General features: G+C 33.2%; 1 protein-coding gene across 1 annotated transcript in view; it reads right to left on the bottom strand.

The window, feature by feature from the left end:
• Window positions 1–19712, bottom strand: part of LRP1B (LDL receptor related protein 1B) — a 1834206-nt gene that overhangs the window by 276164 nt on the left and 1538330 nt on the right. The window contains exons 59-60 of the mRNA XM_052653145.1: window positions 18575–18756; window positions 10342–10541 (exon numbers count right to left, since the gene is read on the bottom strand). Of these exons, the coding sequence (XP_052509105.1) occupies window positions 10342–10541; window positions 18575–18756 (382 nt within the window). The remainder of the gene's footprint in view (window positions 1–10341; window positions 10542–18574; window positions 18757–19712) is intronic.

Here is a 19712-nt window from a genome sequence, read left to right as displayed (position 1 = left end):
TAGTCAACATTAGTAAACATGATGATAAAATGTTCAAAATTTATTTTTTCCAACAAAAATAGTATCTTTCAATAAGTTCGTCCATCACTGAGACCCTGAAGAGGAGGAAAAATAAAGTTCTTCCATTTGGAGTATGTCATAGTGCATAGAAGATCTGAGCTAATTCTACCAAGGTGTATTATATGTGGCTGATTTTTAATATTGACACTGATTAAATGTCCAAATAAAAGTTACATGTTCCTCTTTAATGCAGTAGTTTAGACTGGGACACTTACATCTATAAACTTTTTAAGTAAATGTAATATATGATGGTTAATTATAGACATTATTTACAGCCCTTCTTTAAATTAAAGCCATTATTAAAAGGCAGAAGGCATTGTTTGCCTATCCTTTTCCAGAATTCCTTGCCTCCTTTTGTCTACTCATCACCTCAAATATATACTTTCTACATAGATTAGGAATATTTAGTTTAATATAATTTAATCCCTTTCCCTTCCTCACTTGTTGTACAGTTACTAAATTGTGTCCAACTCTTTGTGACCCCATGGATTATAGCTAGACAGGCTTCCTTGTCCTCCACTGTCTCCTGGAGTTTGCTCAAGAATATATCCATTGAGTCGGTGGTGCTGTCTAACCATCTTATCCTCTGATACCCTCTTCTTCTTTTGCCTTCCATCTTTCCCAACATGTCTTTTCCAATGAGTCAGCTCTTTGCATCAGGTGGCCACAGTATTGGCCTCACTTGTCCTTTACTTATATATTTTTAAATTATTCATGATATAAATTATTATAAATTTATAAGTTATAAATCATTATATTATATAATATATTATTATATTATAAATTTTTCATGATTGCCCATATATGGGCTTCCCAGGTGACGCTAGTGATAAAGAATCTACCTGCCAATTCAAGAGACACAAGAGACATGGGTTTGATCTCTGGGTCAGGAAGATGCTTTGGAAGAGGGAATGGCAACCCTTCCAGTATTTCTGCCTGGAAAATTCCATGGGCAGAGAAGCCTAGAGAGCTACAGTCCATGGGGCTGCAAAGAGTTGGACACGACAGAGCAACTAGCTCCTTTCACCTTTCAGATGACCACTTTAATATTTAATATATAAAAAGGGCATTTTGTTAATAAATGTGAGGATGTATCAGCATGCAACATAAATTATAGTTCATTTATTTTGAAAACTGGACTGTGCCTATAAATATCTTCTCTTGATGACACTGCTCTCCAATCTCTGACGTAAACACTGCTATATGCACTTCATAAAGATATATTCCAGTCACTTTGAAACTCTCTGGACTTTTCTACTGGTGATACAAAACATTACAGATACTTGGAAATGTATTTTCAGAGCTGATCATCAGTAGCAAATATAAGTGATGACATTCCACATATGTATGCATTAGGAATGTTTTTCTTTGAGAGTCCTAATAAAAGCTGAAATCTTTGAAAAGCACTTTGCCTTTGGGACAGATTATCAGGTAAAGTCATTTGCATGAATGTAATATCTGGTCTTCACGCATTCCTCCAATTATTAATATGCTTCTAGAATAAAAACAGAGGAGAATGTAACACATTACAAGTATTTTCAAGTGTGATCTAGTAGTCTTAGTAATAACTAAGGATAAGTGAACTAATTGGTAGAAGAGACCTCCTCTGTCCCAGTTCCAATCTCAGTCAATTCCTTTAAGAAATATTAGAAAATCACTGGCTATCTGTTTTATGGATAAGAACTTTGAACTATAGTGTAGCAAAGCAACTTGACTAACTTAGAGAGTAACCTAACCAAAACTAAATTTACTAATCCCAAATGATGTACCATGTCATAATTGGGATAGATAATACTGTTGAAAGTGGCTGAAAAAGTCATATTATGGTAATACTTGAAATTATATTTTAAAATAGTATATGGAATGTATGTGACATTTGCAAACTAATAATCTATTTAAACATATACACAATTTAATGTAACATGTTCTATTTAAGAAACAAAAGTAAAAGACATGATTGATACTGAAACTCAAAGACTTTTTAGAAATGGCAGTTAATTTCAATTTATTTTACTGGTTCAGGAACATTTCTATAGTAACTGAATTGCATTTTGCTCCCTTCCATTAACTTTTATTGTATTGTAAACAGCAGCACATCAACACTGTTGGCATAAAATAGCCTGTGAAGTCGACTGTTTGTAATGGACTGTGAATGATAGGGAATTTTTTTCAAAAGTACTAAAATGCAGTATCTTACCAAGAAAGAAACATTCTAGAATATTGTAAAATTGGATGATGATGTTTATTAGATTCTCTGCCTTTTTTCAGTGGGCTTCAATGAATATTTACATTTTCTGAAAACCTAAGTGCAACAGCTACAGAGTTGCTGGATATATAAGCACAAAATACTCCCTTTGTCTTTTTCAGTGTTTTTTCCCCTCAGAACAAAACCTTTTAAATAGACTTTCACTATTTCACCAGTAGCATGCTGAGATCTGGATTATTTTCCCAACATTGATTAGATGATCGCTGCATGGGTTATGATTCGGATTTTTAAGTCCAAACATAGAACTGCCCCCTCAAAACACAAACTAGATTCCCAGAACAATAACCAAACAAAAGAGTTGGACTCCAGTACTGACATTACAACATGAGGATTCAGGTCTAGGAGTACAGAAACAAATTATTGTCAACATAATCACATGAATTTTAAACAATTTTTCCACAAAATAAAAGACAGTTCAGTGATAAACTGTAGTTTAGAATCATAACCAATGATTACTCTTCTGAGAAATTAGTAGTTATGAGTGTATGTTTTTTCAGTATGCTGGATTAAAAATGTACATGGCCAACTGATTTAACACAAGGTTAAATCATCCAGTGACCCAGAGAAGAATATTCTGAAAAAAATTACTAGAACAAAGAATTTTAAAACTCAAGGTCAACAATGTTTCTTTTAGCTCACCCTTGTGTTATCACTGTTTACACAGTATATTCAGTCTTTTTATTAAGAAACTACCTCTCTATTTCAAGTTCAATGGCAACTCAAACAAAATGAGGAAAACTAACTCTGAATCTATGTTCTTTGATAAAAGCAGGCAGAATGAAATTGTTATCTAAATGGAATTTTTTGGTATTTCATTTTCTTTTTATTAGATGAGAAACAGAATCTCTAACATGAAGATGAGCAGAGTGGAGGCAGAAATTTTTCTCAGAAGATATTTGTAAATTATTTTATAGACATTGTATTCAAAGAAAGCTATTCTTTCAACACATAAAATTAACGACAAAAGATCTTTGCTGTGTTCAAATTTCAGAATTGTATAACATAAATTTTCAAATAAGATTTAGAAGTTTTCCCAGTTAGTTTGGAAACAGCAAACAGTAAAATCAAAATGTCCCTATGTAAAGCAAGGTGTACCTTATTAACAATATGACTGCTTTCTTCACCCCTCTAAATAAATATACAAAAATTAGATTGAACAAAACTTACACTTTCATTTGAGAAACCTATATGCAGGTCAGGAAGCAACAGTTAGAACTGGACATGGAAAAACAGACTGGTTCCAAATAGGAAAAGGAGTACGTCAAGGCTATATATTGTCACCCTGCTTATTTAACTTATATGCAGAGTACATCATGAGAAACGCTAGGCTGGAAGAAGCAGAAGCTGGAATTAAGATTGTTGGGAGAAATATCAATAACCTCAGATACGCAGATGACACCACCCTTATGGGAGGAAGTGAAGAGGAACTCAAAAGCCTCTTGATGAAAGTGAAAGAGGAGAGTGAAAAAGTTGGCTTAAAGCTCAACATTCAGAAAACGAAGATCATTTCATCTGGTCCCATCACTACATGGGAAATAGATGGGGAAACAGTGGAAACAGTGTCAGACTTTATTTTGGGGGGCTCCAAACTCACTGCAGATGGTGACTGCAGCCATGACATTAAAAGACACTTACTCCTTGGAAGGAAAGTTATGACCAACCTAGACAGCATATTCAAAAGCAGAGACATTACTTTGCCAACAAAGGTCCGTCTAGTCAAGGCTGTGGTTTTTCCAGTGGTCATGTATGGATAAGAGTTGGAATGTGAAGAAGGCTGAGCGCCGAAGAATTGATGCTTTTGAACTGTGGTGTTGGAGAAGACTCTTGAGAGTCCCTTCGACTGCAAGGAGATCCAACCAGTCCATTCTAAAGGAGATCAGTCCTGGGTGTTCATTGGAAGGAATGATGCTGAAGCTGAAACTCCAGTTCTTTGGCCACCTCATGCGAAGAGTTGACTCATTGGAAAAGACTCTGATGCTGGGAGGGATTGGGGACTGGAGGAGAAGGGGACGACAGAGGATGAGATGGCTGGATGACATCACTGACTCGATGGACATGAGTCTGAGTGATCTCCCGGAGCTGGTGATGGACAGGGAGGCCTAGTGTGCTGCGATTCATGGGATCGTAAATAGTCGGACACAACTGAGTGACTGAAATGAACTGAACTGAACTGAACACTTTCATTTAGAATAGTTATGTTCTGATGGCTTAATTTTTTGTTTGCTAATTTCTCAAATGTTTTGTAACTTATCTATGTCTACTTTGTACATCAGTCTGAAAGAATTTAAGTATGGATATACTGTTATTTGTATAACAGTGCATTTATGCTGTAACTGTTGCTATTAGAAACTATAGCAAGCAGACAAAAAATCTATCAGCCAACTTTTTGAAGACAAGGGGGGACCTGTATGAGAGGTTTTGGTACCAGTTAGATCTGGGTTCAAATTCGAAGGACAAGCTCTTTGACTTTGGACAAATTACTTAATCTCTGTAAACCCATTTCCTTGCTGCAAAATGACTTTAATGACACATAGTGCTCAATTGATGGAATGACTAAAAAAGCATGTGTTATTATATCTAGCAGTTTCTTGAACATGGTAGGCTTCTGATAAAGTATGAGTTTATAAGGGGTTCGTTCCATCTCTTGGAACAACAGTATTAAGTCAAGAAAATTTCCACAGAAAAGCAATAATGATGTTAATAAATAGTACATGCAAAACATCCAATACAACATCATTATCAAGAACATAAGTATTCACCTCTCTTATCAGTTTCATAAGGTCATAAATAACATCTTTAAAAGATGTTAATAACTTTTGCAGTAACACTCAGAGAAAACTGAGTATTGGATAGGCAATTTGAGATTTTAATTAAGGAAATACATCTGATTATTACAGACTTTCAACCCCTGTCAGGCTTAACTTGAAGACTAACCTGAAATTAAAACTTTATAATTTGGCAAAAATTCTAAAGTGATCCACCTAACTGGAGGCTTAGGACTTTAGTTCTGGAATTCCCCTTTGATGCCATTTCCCCAAATACCCTTATTTCTATGGATGAGGCAACTGAGACCCAGTGAAGCAACACACACATTTTAGGGTGAAAGAGTTTTCTAGCAGTGGATCCCACCCCAACCCACCTGCATCCTTAGGTTTTCCAACATTTAAAGGGTACTAAGGGTTTTTCTTCTCCAGTTTGAGACTCAAACCCAAAGATTTGTGCTCCAATAAAGTTTTAGAACTTCCTTATCAAGTGTCAAAGCCTAAAATTCTCAGGGGAGGATTATGGTTTGGGAGTGGTAAGAAATCAGTCCCCAAAATATAGATCTATAAGAATGATATTATTTAGAATCACTGTGATTAGAATATATTTAAAATCTCTCTGTTTTTGTATAAAGACAGATTTAAACTTAAAAACAGCATTTCAATCTGGAAAACACTGAAATGGGCAAGTTTCTCACTGGACGTATTTTATATATCAAGGGATAGTAGGAGGAGAGAGATTCACTCATTTGCAATGTTTCTTCTAGGTAAATTGTCAGAATTTCTTTGATGTTGACCCTTCTGTTAAATAAATGTACCTCTCATTATGTCAAAGCTTTTTAAGAAGAATCTCTAATTATACTTAGTTTGGTGCCTTTTATTTCTTTAAAAAATGTAGAAATATATGTGAAATTACTAAGTTTTCTAACTGTAAGGTATTTCCCCCTGGTTAAGTAGATAAAAATACAAATCATTCGCTTCATGTTTGCAACTCAACCACCAATATTTTTGCTATTTTAGCTTTACAGATCTGTCCTCCTTATTCTGCTAAATAACGGCTGAATGCAACACTTTATCCCCATTCCCACAGCTATAATCACTTCAAATGTTTTCTCCTAAAATATTTTAACAGCCTCTAAATTGGTTGCCCTTCCAGGGTCTTTCATTTTTCATGTGGTTGTCAAATGTAATAATGACATCCTATCAACTAAATGCCATCAATGGCTCACTATGACCTAAAGGATAAATTCCAAATTACCTAGCATACAAGGACTGTCACAATCTGGCAGCAATTTGCCCTTATTCATCTAGTGTCATTATTTTCTTCTTATATGACTTCTAGCTTACAAATTATGTAAACCCCTTGCTGCTTCAAGACTCTATTTTATCTTTGCACATGCTGTTCCCTCTGTGTGATGAATCCTCCCTACATTTCTCCATATGGAGAGCTTGTCCTCCATCTTTGAGACTTTTCAAAGATCCCATCACTTCACCAAACACTTCCTTACTCCAACCTGAATTTTGGCAATATTGTACATATACCTCTAATCCCAATCTGATATATGTTGTTATCTGCATATCAGTCTCCCCCAACAACTAAACAGGTTCTTTGAAGACAGGAACTTATTCATCTTTGTAACTCCAGGGTCTGATATAATACATGGCATGGAAAGAAACAATTGTAAACGTTTATTGAATGAATGAATGGGCAGATCTAACAACAACAAAAAGAAAATCGGAGAAATTTTAAAAATGAACAATGAAAATTTGATTTAAAATAAACTGTCTCAATTATCCAGTAGTATGCATACTATTCTACAGTATTATTATATCATTTCATTATGCAATTATTGAAGCAAAAACCAATAGAATAATCCACACAAGAATTAGGGAAAGATACACGGGACTAAGACTACACTTAAATGTTCCCAGGAGAGCAAATTCTCTCTTAAAAAAAAAAAATTATGACTTAGTGTTTGGACTTGTTAAGAAGGTGGGTTAGGTTAGAAGAGATGGCAGAGAAAAATGGATGCAGATTCTTAAGCAAACTGCAAGTCACATGTCTCCTGGAGGTAATCTGATCTATCACTTAGGACACAGAATGCAGAACTTTCAGAAATTCTTAGGCTGATAAATAATAATAAAATGATGCTTTATTTATGGAAATGCTGTATGGTTTAAACCAGGACATGTTTTGGAGGAAAAACCATCTAAACTGTAAAGTGACCATGGTTTAGTTTTTCTCCAATATTAAAATTTGACATAAAAAATAGTGAGTATGAAATTTTTATACACCCTTTTTATGCTAAGATTACTTTCATATAACTGACATATCCCATTCTTTGATGAGCTCTGGCTGTAGTTTTAATAAAAAGAATAAATGGGAGTGATAATACTAGTCTGTTAAGAGAGAAGAGAGGTCAGTGACCAACCTAACACAAAACTTATTCTTGTTATAAAAGTCTCATTTTCCAACTCTAAATATACAAACAGAAAACCACAGTGTTTCTGATGTCTTTAGGGGACAAATTCAAGGAGTCGAAAAATCCTATTCCTCTTTACAAACACTGTAAATGATTGACGTTTTTTCATTGGCTATGGAGATGGCATAATTCAGGCTGTCTACAATTAGTAACTTGTTAGTAACTACCATGTAATTTTGGCTTGCATTCAGATATTGGCAGATGCCTAATAAGACACTTAATGAATTTTTCATTAGTCTTTCTGAGAAAGCCTTCAGGAGGAAATATTTCTGAAAACCGCAACTAATTTTACTTTCCTTTTCTCTCTACCTTGAGCCTCAAGGGATTTTCAAAAGTTGAATTTTTAAATGTTAATATAATCATATCTGAATATCTTTCAGTCAAATATTTTACTCTTTAGTAAATTTAGTTTCACTTCTTCTTACTGTGTATGTCCATCTACCAAAGCCATCACAAGACTATGATTGAAAGATACTTCATTTACACACATTTGTTTCAAGTTTTCAAAGCATTAATTATCCACATATCTGACATAATTTTAAAATAATGGGGCAGGGATAAAATCAACAGTTTCTAATAGATAATTTAACTACAGTTTTTTGTTATTCAAACAAAAGTCTCAAATAAAAATAGGCAAATATTTGATGCTAGAATATATTTTAAATATTCACCTATCTAACCAAAAAGTGTTTAAATTTTATTGTACATTGAAATTTTAGCACAAAGAACTACATTCATAACAACTTAGTGCTTTCTGTACATGCTAAAAATGGTTACGTGGGGAAATCACTTATTGCTACAATAAAACTTTCAATTATATCATCTACGAATGTTGCAGAACATTTCATTATTGATTCTTCAGAGGAGATATAACTGCTGAATGCTAAGTGTAATTTTGATTTGTCAACATTACTTTTGCTGTAATTAAAACCCTAAAGTGATCTTTAAATAACTCTTCATTCCAATTGCATCCTGATGAGTTTCTTTATCTCTGTAATTGGAATGCCAACACCTCAATAAATGACTCATCCAAATACACTTGTCATACTTCAATGTTCCACACTTAAAAAAGCACCTCTAAGCACTTTCTGTTAGTATGTTTAGTTAGGAGGACATATTTGCTTAAACAACAACTGAGAAATAACTTGGGCAGAATTATGAAGTGATGTGATTTCAGTGATATAAATCTCCTTTACTATTTATTTTTTAAATTTGTTTTTTATATGGTATAATTGATTCACAATATTATACTTGGTTCAGGTATACAACAGAGTGATTCAATATTTTATAGATTATGCTTTTAAAGTTGTTATAAAATATTGGCTATATTCCCTGTGCTATAAACTATATCTTTGTAGATATTCTATTTTATACATAGGAGTTTGTACTTCTTAATCCCCTAATTCCACTGGCTTCTTCCTACTTAAAATTTTTTGTTTTTTAAAACTTGGTTGCTTCATCCTTCTCCACACTGGCATAAATTTGCAGAGCCTCATCTGACAGTATTAAATTATAAAAAATCCTCTCTTTCTCAACATCTCTTTTCTTCTTCCAGATGTTTTGATCTAAGCTTACTGCCAGAGAAGAAAGCAGTCTCTTAAGAGAAGCCATATAAATGTATAGGCTTTGCTTGGAACCTCCCACTGAAAATTAGCTTCCCTGGTGGTTCAGCTGGTAAAGAGTTCACCTGCAATGCAGGAGATCTGGGTTCAATCCCTGGGTTGGGAAGATCCCCTGGAGGAGGGCATAGCTATCCACTCCAGTGGTCTTGCTTGGAGAATCCCCATGGACAAAGGAGTCTGGTGGACTGCAGTCCATGGGGTTGCAACTTGTACTTTACAAGATATCTGAAGATGAAAACATCTAATAACAAAGGTGACATTAGGTCACTAGATATTAAAGAGATTAATCTTCATTGTGGGGAAAATTTAATCTATAAAGAGCCATCTGCATCTAAAATATTTTGAGTTGTTCATTTGAATTGTTTGTGGTTTCTGTTGAATTTGTGTCATCTTCATCTGATACTGTTCTTTTGTATTATGTCCTCTTCTGCTCTTAATTCATTTATCCTCAGATATTTTTCCCTCTAAGACCTTTTGCTCATCCCTAATTCACCCTCATATCAAATTGCTTTCTTCATTTGTTTTATGTTTAGAGTCTTATAATCTACTCAGAGTTACAAAAAGTGGAAAAATAAAGTATGTGTATTATTTCATATTTTTTCATATTCTAATAATTTCCTAAATGTTACTCTAACTTGAAAGCTATTTTTAATATTACTTTTTGTTGATGTTGTTGATTAAATAACAATAAATGTAATCATGTATGTAATCTGTTTCATAAAGTAAATGATACTGTTTCATTGTCTTTAAAGAGTTTTAACTTAGTATTTAAAAACAAAACCTACCAGATTGTAATAATAACCTCATTTTTACAAACAACTATTCTTCTGCTTCAATTCCATTGGGATATATGTATATATTAACTTATAAAAGTATCATCTACTTGCTATAAAAACTATTTAGAAAAATGCAATTAGAGAAGACATTGACAATGTTAATGATTTTTATGCATGATTATAGAAGTTCTAAATAAACAGATCTAGTTCTTATTAACCAACATTGTCACAAAGGAATATAATAATGTAATATTAAATTAAGAAATGTATTTGATGAAAGTATATAAAAAACTATATATATATATTTTTTTTTTCTAAATGAGTATTTTATGAACTGGTGAAATACTGAGTCATTTGTGCTACTGGACTAACCTTTGTGTCTGTGAGATCCATCCATGTTGCTAAACTCAATATGATTTTCATCAGCCCAGTAAAGTCTATGGTTGACATAATCTATTGTTAGTGCCATAGGTCTAGAAATCTTGGTTTCTATGACAACACTCTGATTGGTTCCATCCATTCCAACACGGCCAATGTGAGGGTACTCACAGCAGTCAATCCAATACAAATACCTAGAAAAGAAAATCAGCAGGCATATTATTTACAATCACTCAGGGAATAAAACACCATATAGTATTTCTCTTATTTACTCAGCTATTCCCAAATTAATTCTTAGGTCTCTAAATTGTAGTTTGCAAAAGCATACTGTAGTGCAAACTTTTGCTATGATTTTTTTTTAAATATGTAGCATACTTTGAAATACCCAGATAATTTTAAGCATGTTTCCTTTAGCAAACAACTCATGTATATAACATTTCAGGAACTGTTAACAAATTACAGATGTCCAAAATGAAAGATGTAAACTTTCAAAATGCATCTATAATGTTAGAGGAATAAAACAACCTAGATGTATTTTTTCTTTTGTTTTACCTATGAATAATTCAAAATGAATTATGGAGGAGTAGATTGTATTTTCTTGGATGTTCATTGTTCAATGTGGTAGCCACTAGCTAATTGTGATTCTTTAAATTAATTAAAATCATATAAAATTAAGGGAATTACAAAAGTGAAAAATAATTTCCTCCATTAAATGCTGTCAACAAAGTATTACAAATTTTTGGAGATGAATATAAAGTTTTTGAGGTCACTAAATTATGGGGTTTCCCTGGCGATTCAGTGGTAAAGAATCCACCTGTCAGGAGACATAGGTTTGATCCCTTGGTTGGAAAGTCCCCTGGTGAAGGAAATGGTAAATCACTCCAGCATTCTTACTTGGGAAATTCCATGGACTGAGAAGCACTGTGGACTATAGTCCAGGGGGTCAAAAAGAGTTGGACATGATTTAGCAACCAAATAACAGCAACAACACAGTAAATTATGAATTTCAAATAATTTAACCTCTGTGTAATAGCAAATCTAAATTTTTGTTTGTATTCTGAACCTTTTATTTGGCTAATATTATCACCATCTTGAACCAAGATTCCAGAAAGAAGAGGAAGAACATACTTTATGGAGCCCAACACCTCTTACATTACCCTCAATAAGTTCAGTAAGAGTCTGAGGCTTGAAATTCTCTCCTTGATGTTCAAATTTTTCATTATGAGGCACAAACAGACTTCTACAAATGACTTTCCACTTTGAAATGTGTGAACTGAGCCCTACTTGCAGTATTTATAGGCCTATAATTTTTACTTCTGTGCTTTCATCATATCATCTGCCTTGCTCCTGTCTCTTCAATTATATAGATATTTTCATTCAGACATAACTTATATTGTCTCCTCTGTTCTCCACAAATTTTTCTCTGATTTGTGTCAGTTCACGTTTTTCAAGGTATGTTATAAAATTATATATTTGAAAAATGGTTTTGTTAAGCAAAGTAAGCATCCTCTTTTTAATTATAGGACTTCTCAAAGCTGTTAATATTGTACACATATAATGATCGTCTAAGATAGAGCTATGGTATCCTTTTTTATCACATAGTTTTTGGTAATACCATTTATTTTCCTAGAGCAGGTTGCAGGAAACAAACTTTACGGGACTCTGCTTTAGCTCTTTCTGGTCTACAGAATTTCTTTATCATCTGTATAATTGAACAACACATATATCATGCACACAGGAACCCACAAAGCAGTAATGACACAGGTTCTTGTGGTTCAGATCAGAGAATCTAACTCAATAAATCAGTTGGTGGGGCATCTCTGATAAATCCCCAAGCCATTCTTAAGTGGACCGAAAAACGTGTCTTGAAACAGTGATTCACTGAGCAGAATATATCAAACATTACTTAGCACTGAGAACACAGAGGTAAACATATATTTTTTGCCATCAAAGATCTCTCAATGAATACAATAGAGGTGAAGGTTAAAATAAAAAATTTAAAGACTATTAGGATAAAAGGTTTTTTTTACCATGGAGGCACCAATGAAGGAAGGACAACTTTACCTAAATGGAAAATGACATGAAAAATCTTATTCTCACTGGTAGCTCTTTGAGCATAAATCTTATCTTCAAAACAACCTTACAAATTTCTTGATAGCAATGATCTTTCTCCTTTTTCAGAATTTAGAATAAAGTATAATTTAAAGATTTTAATGCTGCAACAGGTCTTGAATATCACATAGCTTCAGGCCTTCACTTCATTATAAACTGAAACTGTAAAATATTATGAGCTTTGTTCTAGTCTGTTACAATAGTGATAGCTAGAACAAGGGCTCAGGTCTCAAGATTTACAGACTTTTTTTAAAAAAGCATTTTTATATTTAAGATAAAGTTCATATTCCATGAATAATGTTGTTTTGTCATTTTTTTTTCTAATCAACATTATGCAGAGTCTAAAAACCAAAAAATAAAAATCCTGGAAACAGATTATTGACTTCAAATATCAGGTCTATTGGACACCATGTGAATTGGGCACTTTAGTTAACTACCCCAAGCCTGGATTTATTTATATGTTCAAAAGGGATAATAATAATAATTTCTCCTCACAGAGAAAAGCATTTTGAAGCATTTTTTGGTTTTCACCTCTAATTATTTACAATAAATTTTACACTTGGATAATATTTAACAGGTTGCATTTTAGATGTAAAATGACAAGAATGTCTAGTATAGACTTACTGAGAAGCTTAAATCTATACTAATGAGGCTTAAGTATGGAAAAGGTAATGAAATTAAGCCATCAGAAGTTGACCACCCATAAAGAGAGATGCGCAGTAAATCCTGTGCTTGTGAAAGCTCATTTGTGCTCATTGTGTCTGACTCTTTGCCACTGCATGGACTATTGCCTGCCAGGCTCCTCTGTCCATGGAATTCTCCAGGCAAGAAAACCGGAGTGCACTGCGATTTTCTCCTCCAGGGGATCTTCCCAGCCCTAGGGTTGAACCCGGGTATCTGACATCTCCTGTATTGGCAGGCAGATTCCTTATCACTGAACCACCTGGGAACTCCAATTTAAAAATTAGGCATGCTTGTAATTATTATGCAGTTTCTTTAATTTCCCAAATAACTCATACTATCTATAGTAATCTAAATTCTGTTAAAGGCAAATTGTCAAAATAGGAAAAATTTTTGTTTTCTATGCCTTGTTTGAATGACTCTTGGAAAAGCTGCGCATGGGTCAAGGTAATTTTGTTACTGTAAACTCTAATGTGATGCAATAGAGAAAAGAGCTGACCAAATCTTGGAAACTGAATTAAATTCCTAGTTTAATATCATATCACCTAGATGATCCTGAGAAAATCACTTAGTCATTTTGGCTGAATATTCTTTGTGAGTGTGTGTGTTCGTTGCTCAGATATGTCCGACTCTTTGTGACCCCATGGACTGTAGCCCACAGTGTTCCTGTGTCCATGGAATTCTCCAGGCAAGAATACTGGAGCGGGTAACCATTTCCTTCTCTTGGGGAAATTACCAACCCAGGAATCAAACTCAGGTCTTTTACATGGCGGACAGATACTTTACTCTCTGAGCCACCAAGGAAACCTGTTCTTCTTTGTACTAAAAATATAATAATAAAAACAATCATGTCTTTTCAGAGATTCTATGAAAGCAATATAAGCATCTAAAGTGATATAACACAGACAGATTTTTCTAATTTGTAAAATACTATAGAAGTGGTAGTAATCATTATTATCATTATTATTATTAGTATTTGGAACTCCAACTCCCAATAGGTGATCCCACTTTCTTATATCTGCCCCTTTTCCTATGTTCCTCCTATTCTGAGGAAGTCATTTTTCTGTTTACCTGCCTTGCCCAAGCCACAAGTCTTGTAAGGTTTGTTTCATTGTTGTTGTTGTGTTGCATTACATTTTGATTTATTCCTAGCTCCTTTTTACTCTGTAAACTGGCATCAAAGTTCCACAATTATATATAGTTAATTTGCTCCCTTTGTATGAGATTTTTTCAACTCTTTGAATATGCCATGCTCTCCTATATGTCTTTACTTTTCCATAACACTTTTTTTTGCCTGAATTGCGTTCTGCTCTGAAGTAGACAATATAACCTGGCTAATTCATACTTCATCAGTCTTTTCCAAGAAAATCTCACTGATTCCAGTTGAGACAGATACATGTTCTGTTTTCTCCACATTAGAGGTACTGCATTGTATGATAATTATTTGCTCATCTGCCTACTAACTCAACCAGTACTTTGAAACAGAGGTTGTATCTTTTATTTTATACTATACCTAGAAGAGTGCCAGATATATACTAGAAAAATAAGAGTTGACTAAATGAATGAGCAGATGAATTTATTTTCTGTTAACCAGTCATAACATACATTCAATTTAATGTCTATGACAGTTAATTTTTGTTATGTTGAAGTGACATTTTAAAGATAAAAGTATGCTCATTCTAATCCCAAAGAAAGGCAATGCCAATGAATGTTAAAACTGCCACACAATTGCACTCATTTCACATGCTAGAAAGGTAATGCTCAAAATTCTCCAAGTCAGATTTCAACAGTAAGTGAACTGAAACTTCCAGATGTTCAAGCCCAGATTTAGAAAAGGCAGGGGATGTAGAAGAACTGAGATCAAACTGCCAAAATTCATTGAATCATAGAAAAAGCAAGAAAGTTACAGAAAAAAAAAATCTACTTCTCTTTATTGACTACGCCAAAGCCTTTGACTGTGTGGATCTCAACAAACTGTGGAAAATTCTTAAAGAGATGGGAATACCAGACCACCTTACCTGCTTCCTGAGAAACCTGTATACAGGTCAAGAAACAACAGTTAGAATCAGGCATGGAATAACGGACTGGTTGCAAACTGAGAAAGGAGTATGTCAAGGCTGTATATTGTCTCCCTGCTTATTTAACTTATATACAGTATACATCATGAGAAATACTGGGTTAGATGAAGCACAGCTGGAATCAAGATTGTGGGAAGAACTATCAATAACTTCAGATATGAAGATGACACCACCATTATGGCAAAAAGTGAAGAGCAACTAAAGGGTCTCTTGATCAAAGTGAAAAAGGAGAGTGAAAAATCTGGCTTAAAACTCAGCATTCAAAAAAATAAGATCATGGCATTTGGTCTCATTATTTCATGGCAAATAAATGGAGAAACAATGGAAACAGTAACAGACTTTATTTTCTTGGGCTCCAAAATCACTGCAGATGTTTACTGCAGCCACGGAATTTTTAAGCACTTGCTCCTTGGAAGAAAAACTATGACAAATCTAACAGCATATTAAAAAGCAGAGACATTACTTTGCCAACAAAGTTCTGTCTAGTCAAAGCTATGGTTTTTGACTATGAGAGTTGGACCATAAGAATGCTGAGCACTGAAGATTGGATGCTTTTGAACTGTGGTGTTGAAGAAGAGGCTTGAGAGTCCCTTGGACTGCAAGGAAATCAAACCAGACCATCCTAAAGGAGTTCAATCCTGAATATTCATTGGAAGGACTGATGCTGAAGCTGAAACTCTAATACTTCGGCCACTTAATTCGAAGAGCTGACTCATTAGAAAAGACCCTGATGCTGGGAAAGATTGAAGGCAGGAGGAGAAGGGGACAACAGAGGATGAGATGGTTGGATAGTATCACTGATTCAATGGACTTGAGTTTTAATAAGCTCTGGGAGATGGTGAAGGAGAGGGAAGCCTGATGTGCTGCAGTCCATGGAGTTGCAAAGAGTTGGACATGACTGAGTGACTGAACAATAACTATGCTCAGCACAGTTTTGTATTTTCTATTTCTACTTTAAAACACATCTATATCTCTTCTGTATAAATTACTGTTGATAAACACTAAATATATATGATATTAATCACCCCAAATTTATGATTAAGCTAGTACACTGATTCCCAATCAATGATAGAATAATTGGGATAATTGGATATCAGCTGCATTTTAACATAATAACCAGAAAGATGATCTGTCTACTTATATTTTCTTTTCCATTCTTACTAACCAACATATCCAAAATGAGACCATTGACGTACTACCATTATAAGAAAGTATCCCCAAGCTACCTTTTAAATGTTTATAGATGCTTTATTAGATTAGACATTCCAATGATCTTTATCTTCCCTAAATAATCCTTGCTCTATTCACTAAATATTAGAACAGAGATTACACTTCTCAAGAAAACAGATGTCAGTAGTAGTAGTGGTATATTCAAAACATATGCAAATCATGATAGCAACAATTCCACCTTTATTGAATACTCAGAATTTAAGCTGTCATTTTTGGAGCAATATTGTATAATAATTTAGACAGCTATGGCATTTCCATCCTGAAGCTCATCTCATATAACCTAAAATCCAAGTTGCCCTATTGTCTCACTCTGGGGAACCAAAAGGTGTCATTAAATTTTATCTCTTAGAATCTCTGTTTATTTGTTGTTATATGGCTTTAATCATTTCATAAAAATACCTGATTTTTCTGTTTCTTGGTTTATAATCTGGGATTCCATATCATACTTCAAATATTATTTAAAATGGAATCAAAGGAGTCTTTCATAGTATCTGCAATAATTTAATATTTTACCATCTTAATTGACACTTTTGGCAGGTTTATATTGATAAGTTCAGAATGCATCAGTTTATGTGTTAATAACGCTCACCTGGGAGAAATAAACCTTAATGCTAGATTCAGCTGTGTTCACTAGGGTAGGATACAGTTTGCTTTATAAATAGGAAATTTCAAAATACTGTTATTAACAAATACTGCTTCTTTTATTTGGAAAATAAAGCATCTTGAAAATTATGAGATGAGAGCTAAGACAGACATACTGATTTGAATAAAAGGACAATGGACAAACTAAAATATCTTCTGATAAAATACCAAATGACTCAAATATGCATATTCTTTGGAATGAATGATGATGATAGCCAAACAGTATCTGACCATTATTTCTTGTAATATCTATAGAAACAGACTCCACTGTGACTCTGTTTCATTTAAAATAGAATTGATACTCTTTTGTTACTATGGTAAAGAAATTATTTTAAAAGGTAACAAAATAGTCCACATAATTATATAGTGAAAAGTTAAAACTTGTACCACTACCTTGGAAACAGTTTGTAGTATTTACAAGTCTTCCCCATTAGGCATTGCTTTTACCCAAATTAATATTTAAAATTAAGCTCCATGCACACTATAATATGATCACTTTGTCAATTATAAATATGAGACAGTAAAATAGAGATACATTATATTACCAAGAAGTAAAATTTAATTATTACATATGGTAAAAGCAGTGATTTGGTGAACAATTTAATGAGAAGTTAATTAAGACAGCAGAAAATTCAGAGCACTAGAGTTAGTATAATACTTGCTTATTGCAAATGTGTGATATTTTTAAAAAGCTAATTTTCTCTAAATTTGTTATTTTAAAAACATGTTCAATAGGTTGAACTTCTACAGAGATCATTTGGAGTATGTAATCACTCAAATTATAGTATTAAAAAAAGAGAATGATATCCTTCTCTACCTACCAAAATAACATAATTGAAAGTAAATGATAATGGTCATAAACTATAGAATTTTAGCAAGCAGCTTTGACACTTAAATGTGTGTTCATCCCTCATCTAAATTCTCCAGCCAGCTGTCCTTGATCCTTATGATGACTTGTTCTTCATTCTCACAGACAGATGCAAATAAAACCCAACACTAATATCAATCTTCCCTGATATTCCCACTATGCTTTTCCCTATGAATGCATGGATAATACATCGTTATTTATTATTCATAGATACTACTTATGTCTGCTGCTGTAAAGTTGTTCAGGAATTACAATACCTCCATTCTTGACTACTACAAATGCTGTAAAACAGTTTCCAAGAGTTTATCTTTGCTTTTCTTTCCTCCAACATTTAAAGGCATTATAATTGGATAAAACTGTGTTTATTCATTTCATACACTTACTGTTTCATTAGAAGAGCTGTGTTTAAAACCTTAAAAAATACTTGCCCTAAAATTCCATTTTAATTTTCTCTTTCTCTGTAATTGTCACACTTGTATTTTTGATTTCTCAATTAAAACTTCTACACATTTTCACTTTTCATTGGTTCCCATGTTAAAATCTACAGACCAGGATTTACCATATTGAACATAATCCACAGTCTTAAACTTTAAGATTTTCAATGTTTGTTACAAACCCAGCACGAGGATCTAAAGACAGGTCCCTGGGAAACTTCAGCCTTTTGCTAACAAGTATAGTAGGGTATAAGCCATTAAGTTTGGATACTTCAATGATCCTTTTTTCTGTGTCAGACCAATAGAGGTTTTTTCCAATCCAATCGACAGCAAGTGCATTGGGGACGGCTGTGTTATGCACTACCTAACAAAACAAGAATTTAAAAAGTTAACATTTTAAATGCCTAGAATAAGGACAAAGCAATTACTTCTTGATTTTTTTAGAGATACATAATTGTATTTAACATTGAAATGTAATTTAGACAAGCACAACATATAGAACAACTTACCTAATAAAATTACTTATTTGTTTGTGAGATTACTCAATATGTAATCGGGCCCCTAGAAATTCCATAACGGTTTAATGAAAGAAACACCAAAATAGAAAGTTGTTGGATGGCTACACAGTTGTTTATTACATTTTCATTCCAGTTTACTTATCCTCTCAAAATTTGGGGCAAAAATTCTATTACAGGTAGAGGTACACACATACTAGCACAAAAAAATAATTGATATTATCTATTAATAACAGGTTCTGGGGGAGATATCAATTAATTCAACACTCCCTCAACTGTCTTTGCCCTACTTTAACTACCTATTACAAAGAAAGAAAGTATATAAGCAAAAATATACATTAAATATTTAACCTAACCAAAGGGAAGTAGAAATGTATTCATTTAACAGTTATGTTCAATTGCAACCTATGTCAAATATAATAAGGATATAGGCTATGTATGCACAAATATGCTGTATATAAAAAACCAATAACATTTATTCTGAATTATGCAACCTACTGATATTTTGGCATTTTATATATATATGTGTATATATATATATATAAGTATACATATAATTTCAAGGTTTCATTAATATTTTAAAAATTCATTGCTTCCACCAAAGCTCTCTATGCAATATTATAAATGGTTTCAAAATTTTTTAAGTAATCGAATTTGAACTTCTTTTAATATTTTACTACTTATATACAGTGCAAATGATTTTATTTTAAAACACAAATTAACATAGAAATGGTATCAAGTAGAGTAGTTCACATGTAGAATGTGATATGTGTTTAATTTTAATACACAAATGTATTCAACTGTT

The sequence above is a fragment of the Budorcas taxicolor genome, chromosome 2 (assembly GCF_023091745.1).
Source record: "Budorcas taxicolor isolate Tak-1 chromosome 2, Takin1.1, whole genome shotgun sequence".
NCBI classification, from domain to species: Eukaryota; Metazoa; Chordata; class Mammalia; order Artiodactyla; family Bovidae; genus Budorcas; species Budorcas taxicolor.
This window is presented reverse-complemented; position numbering and strand designations above follow the sequence as displayed.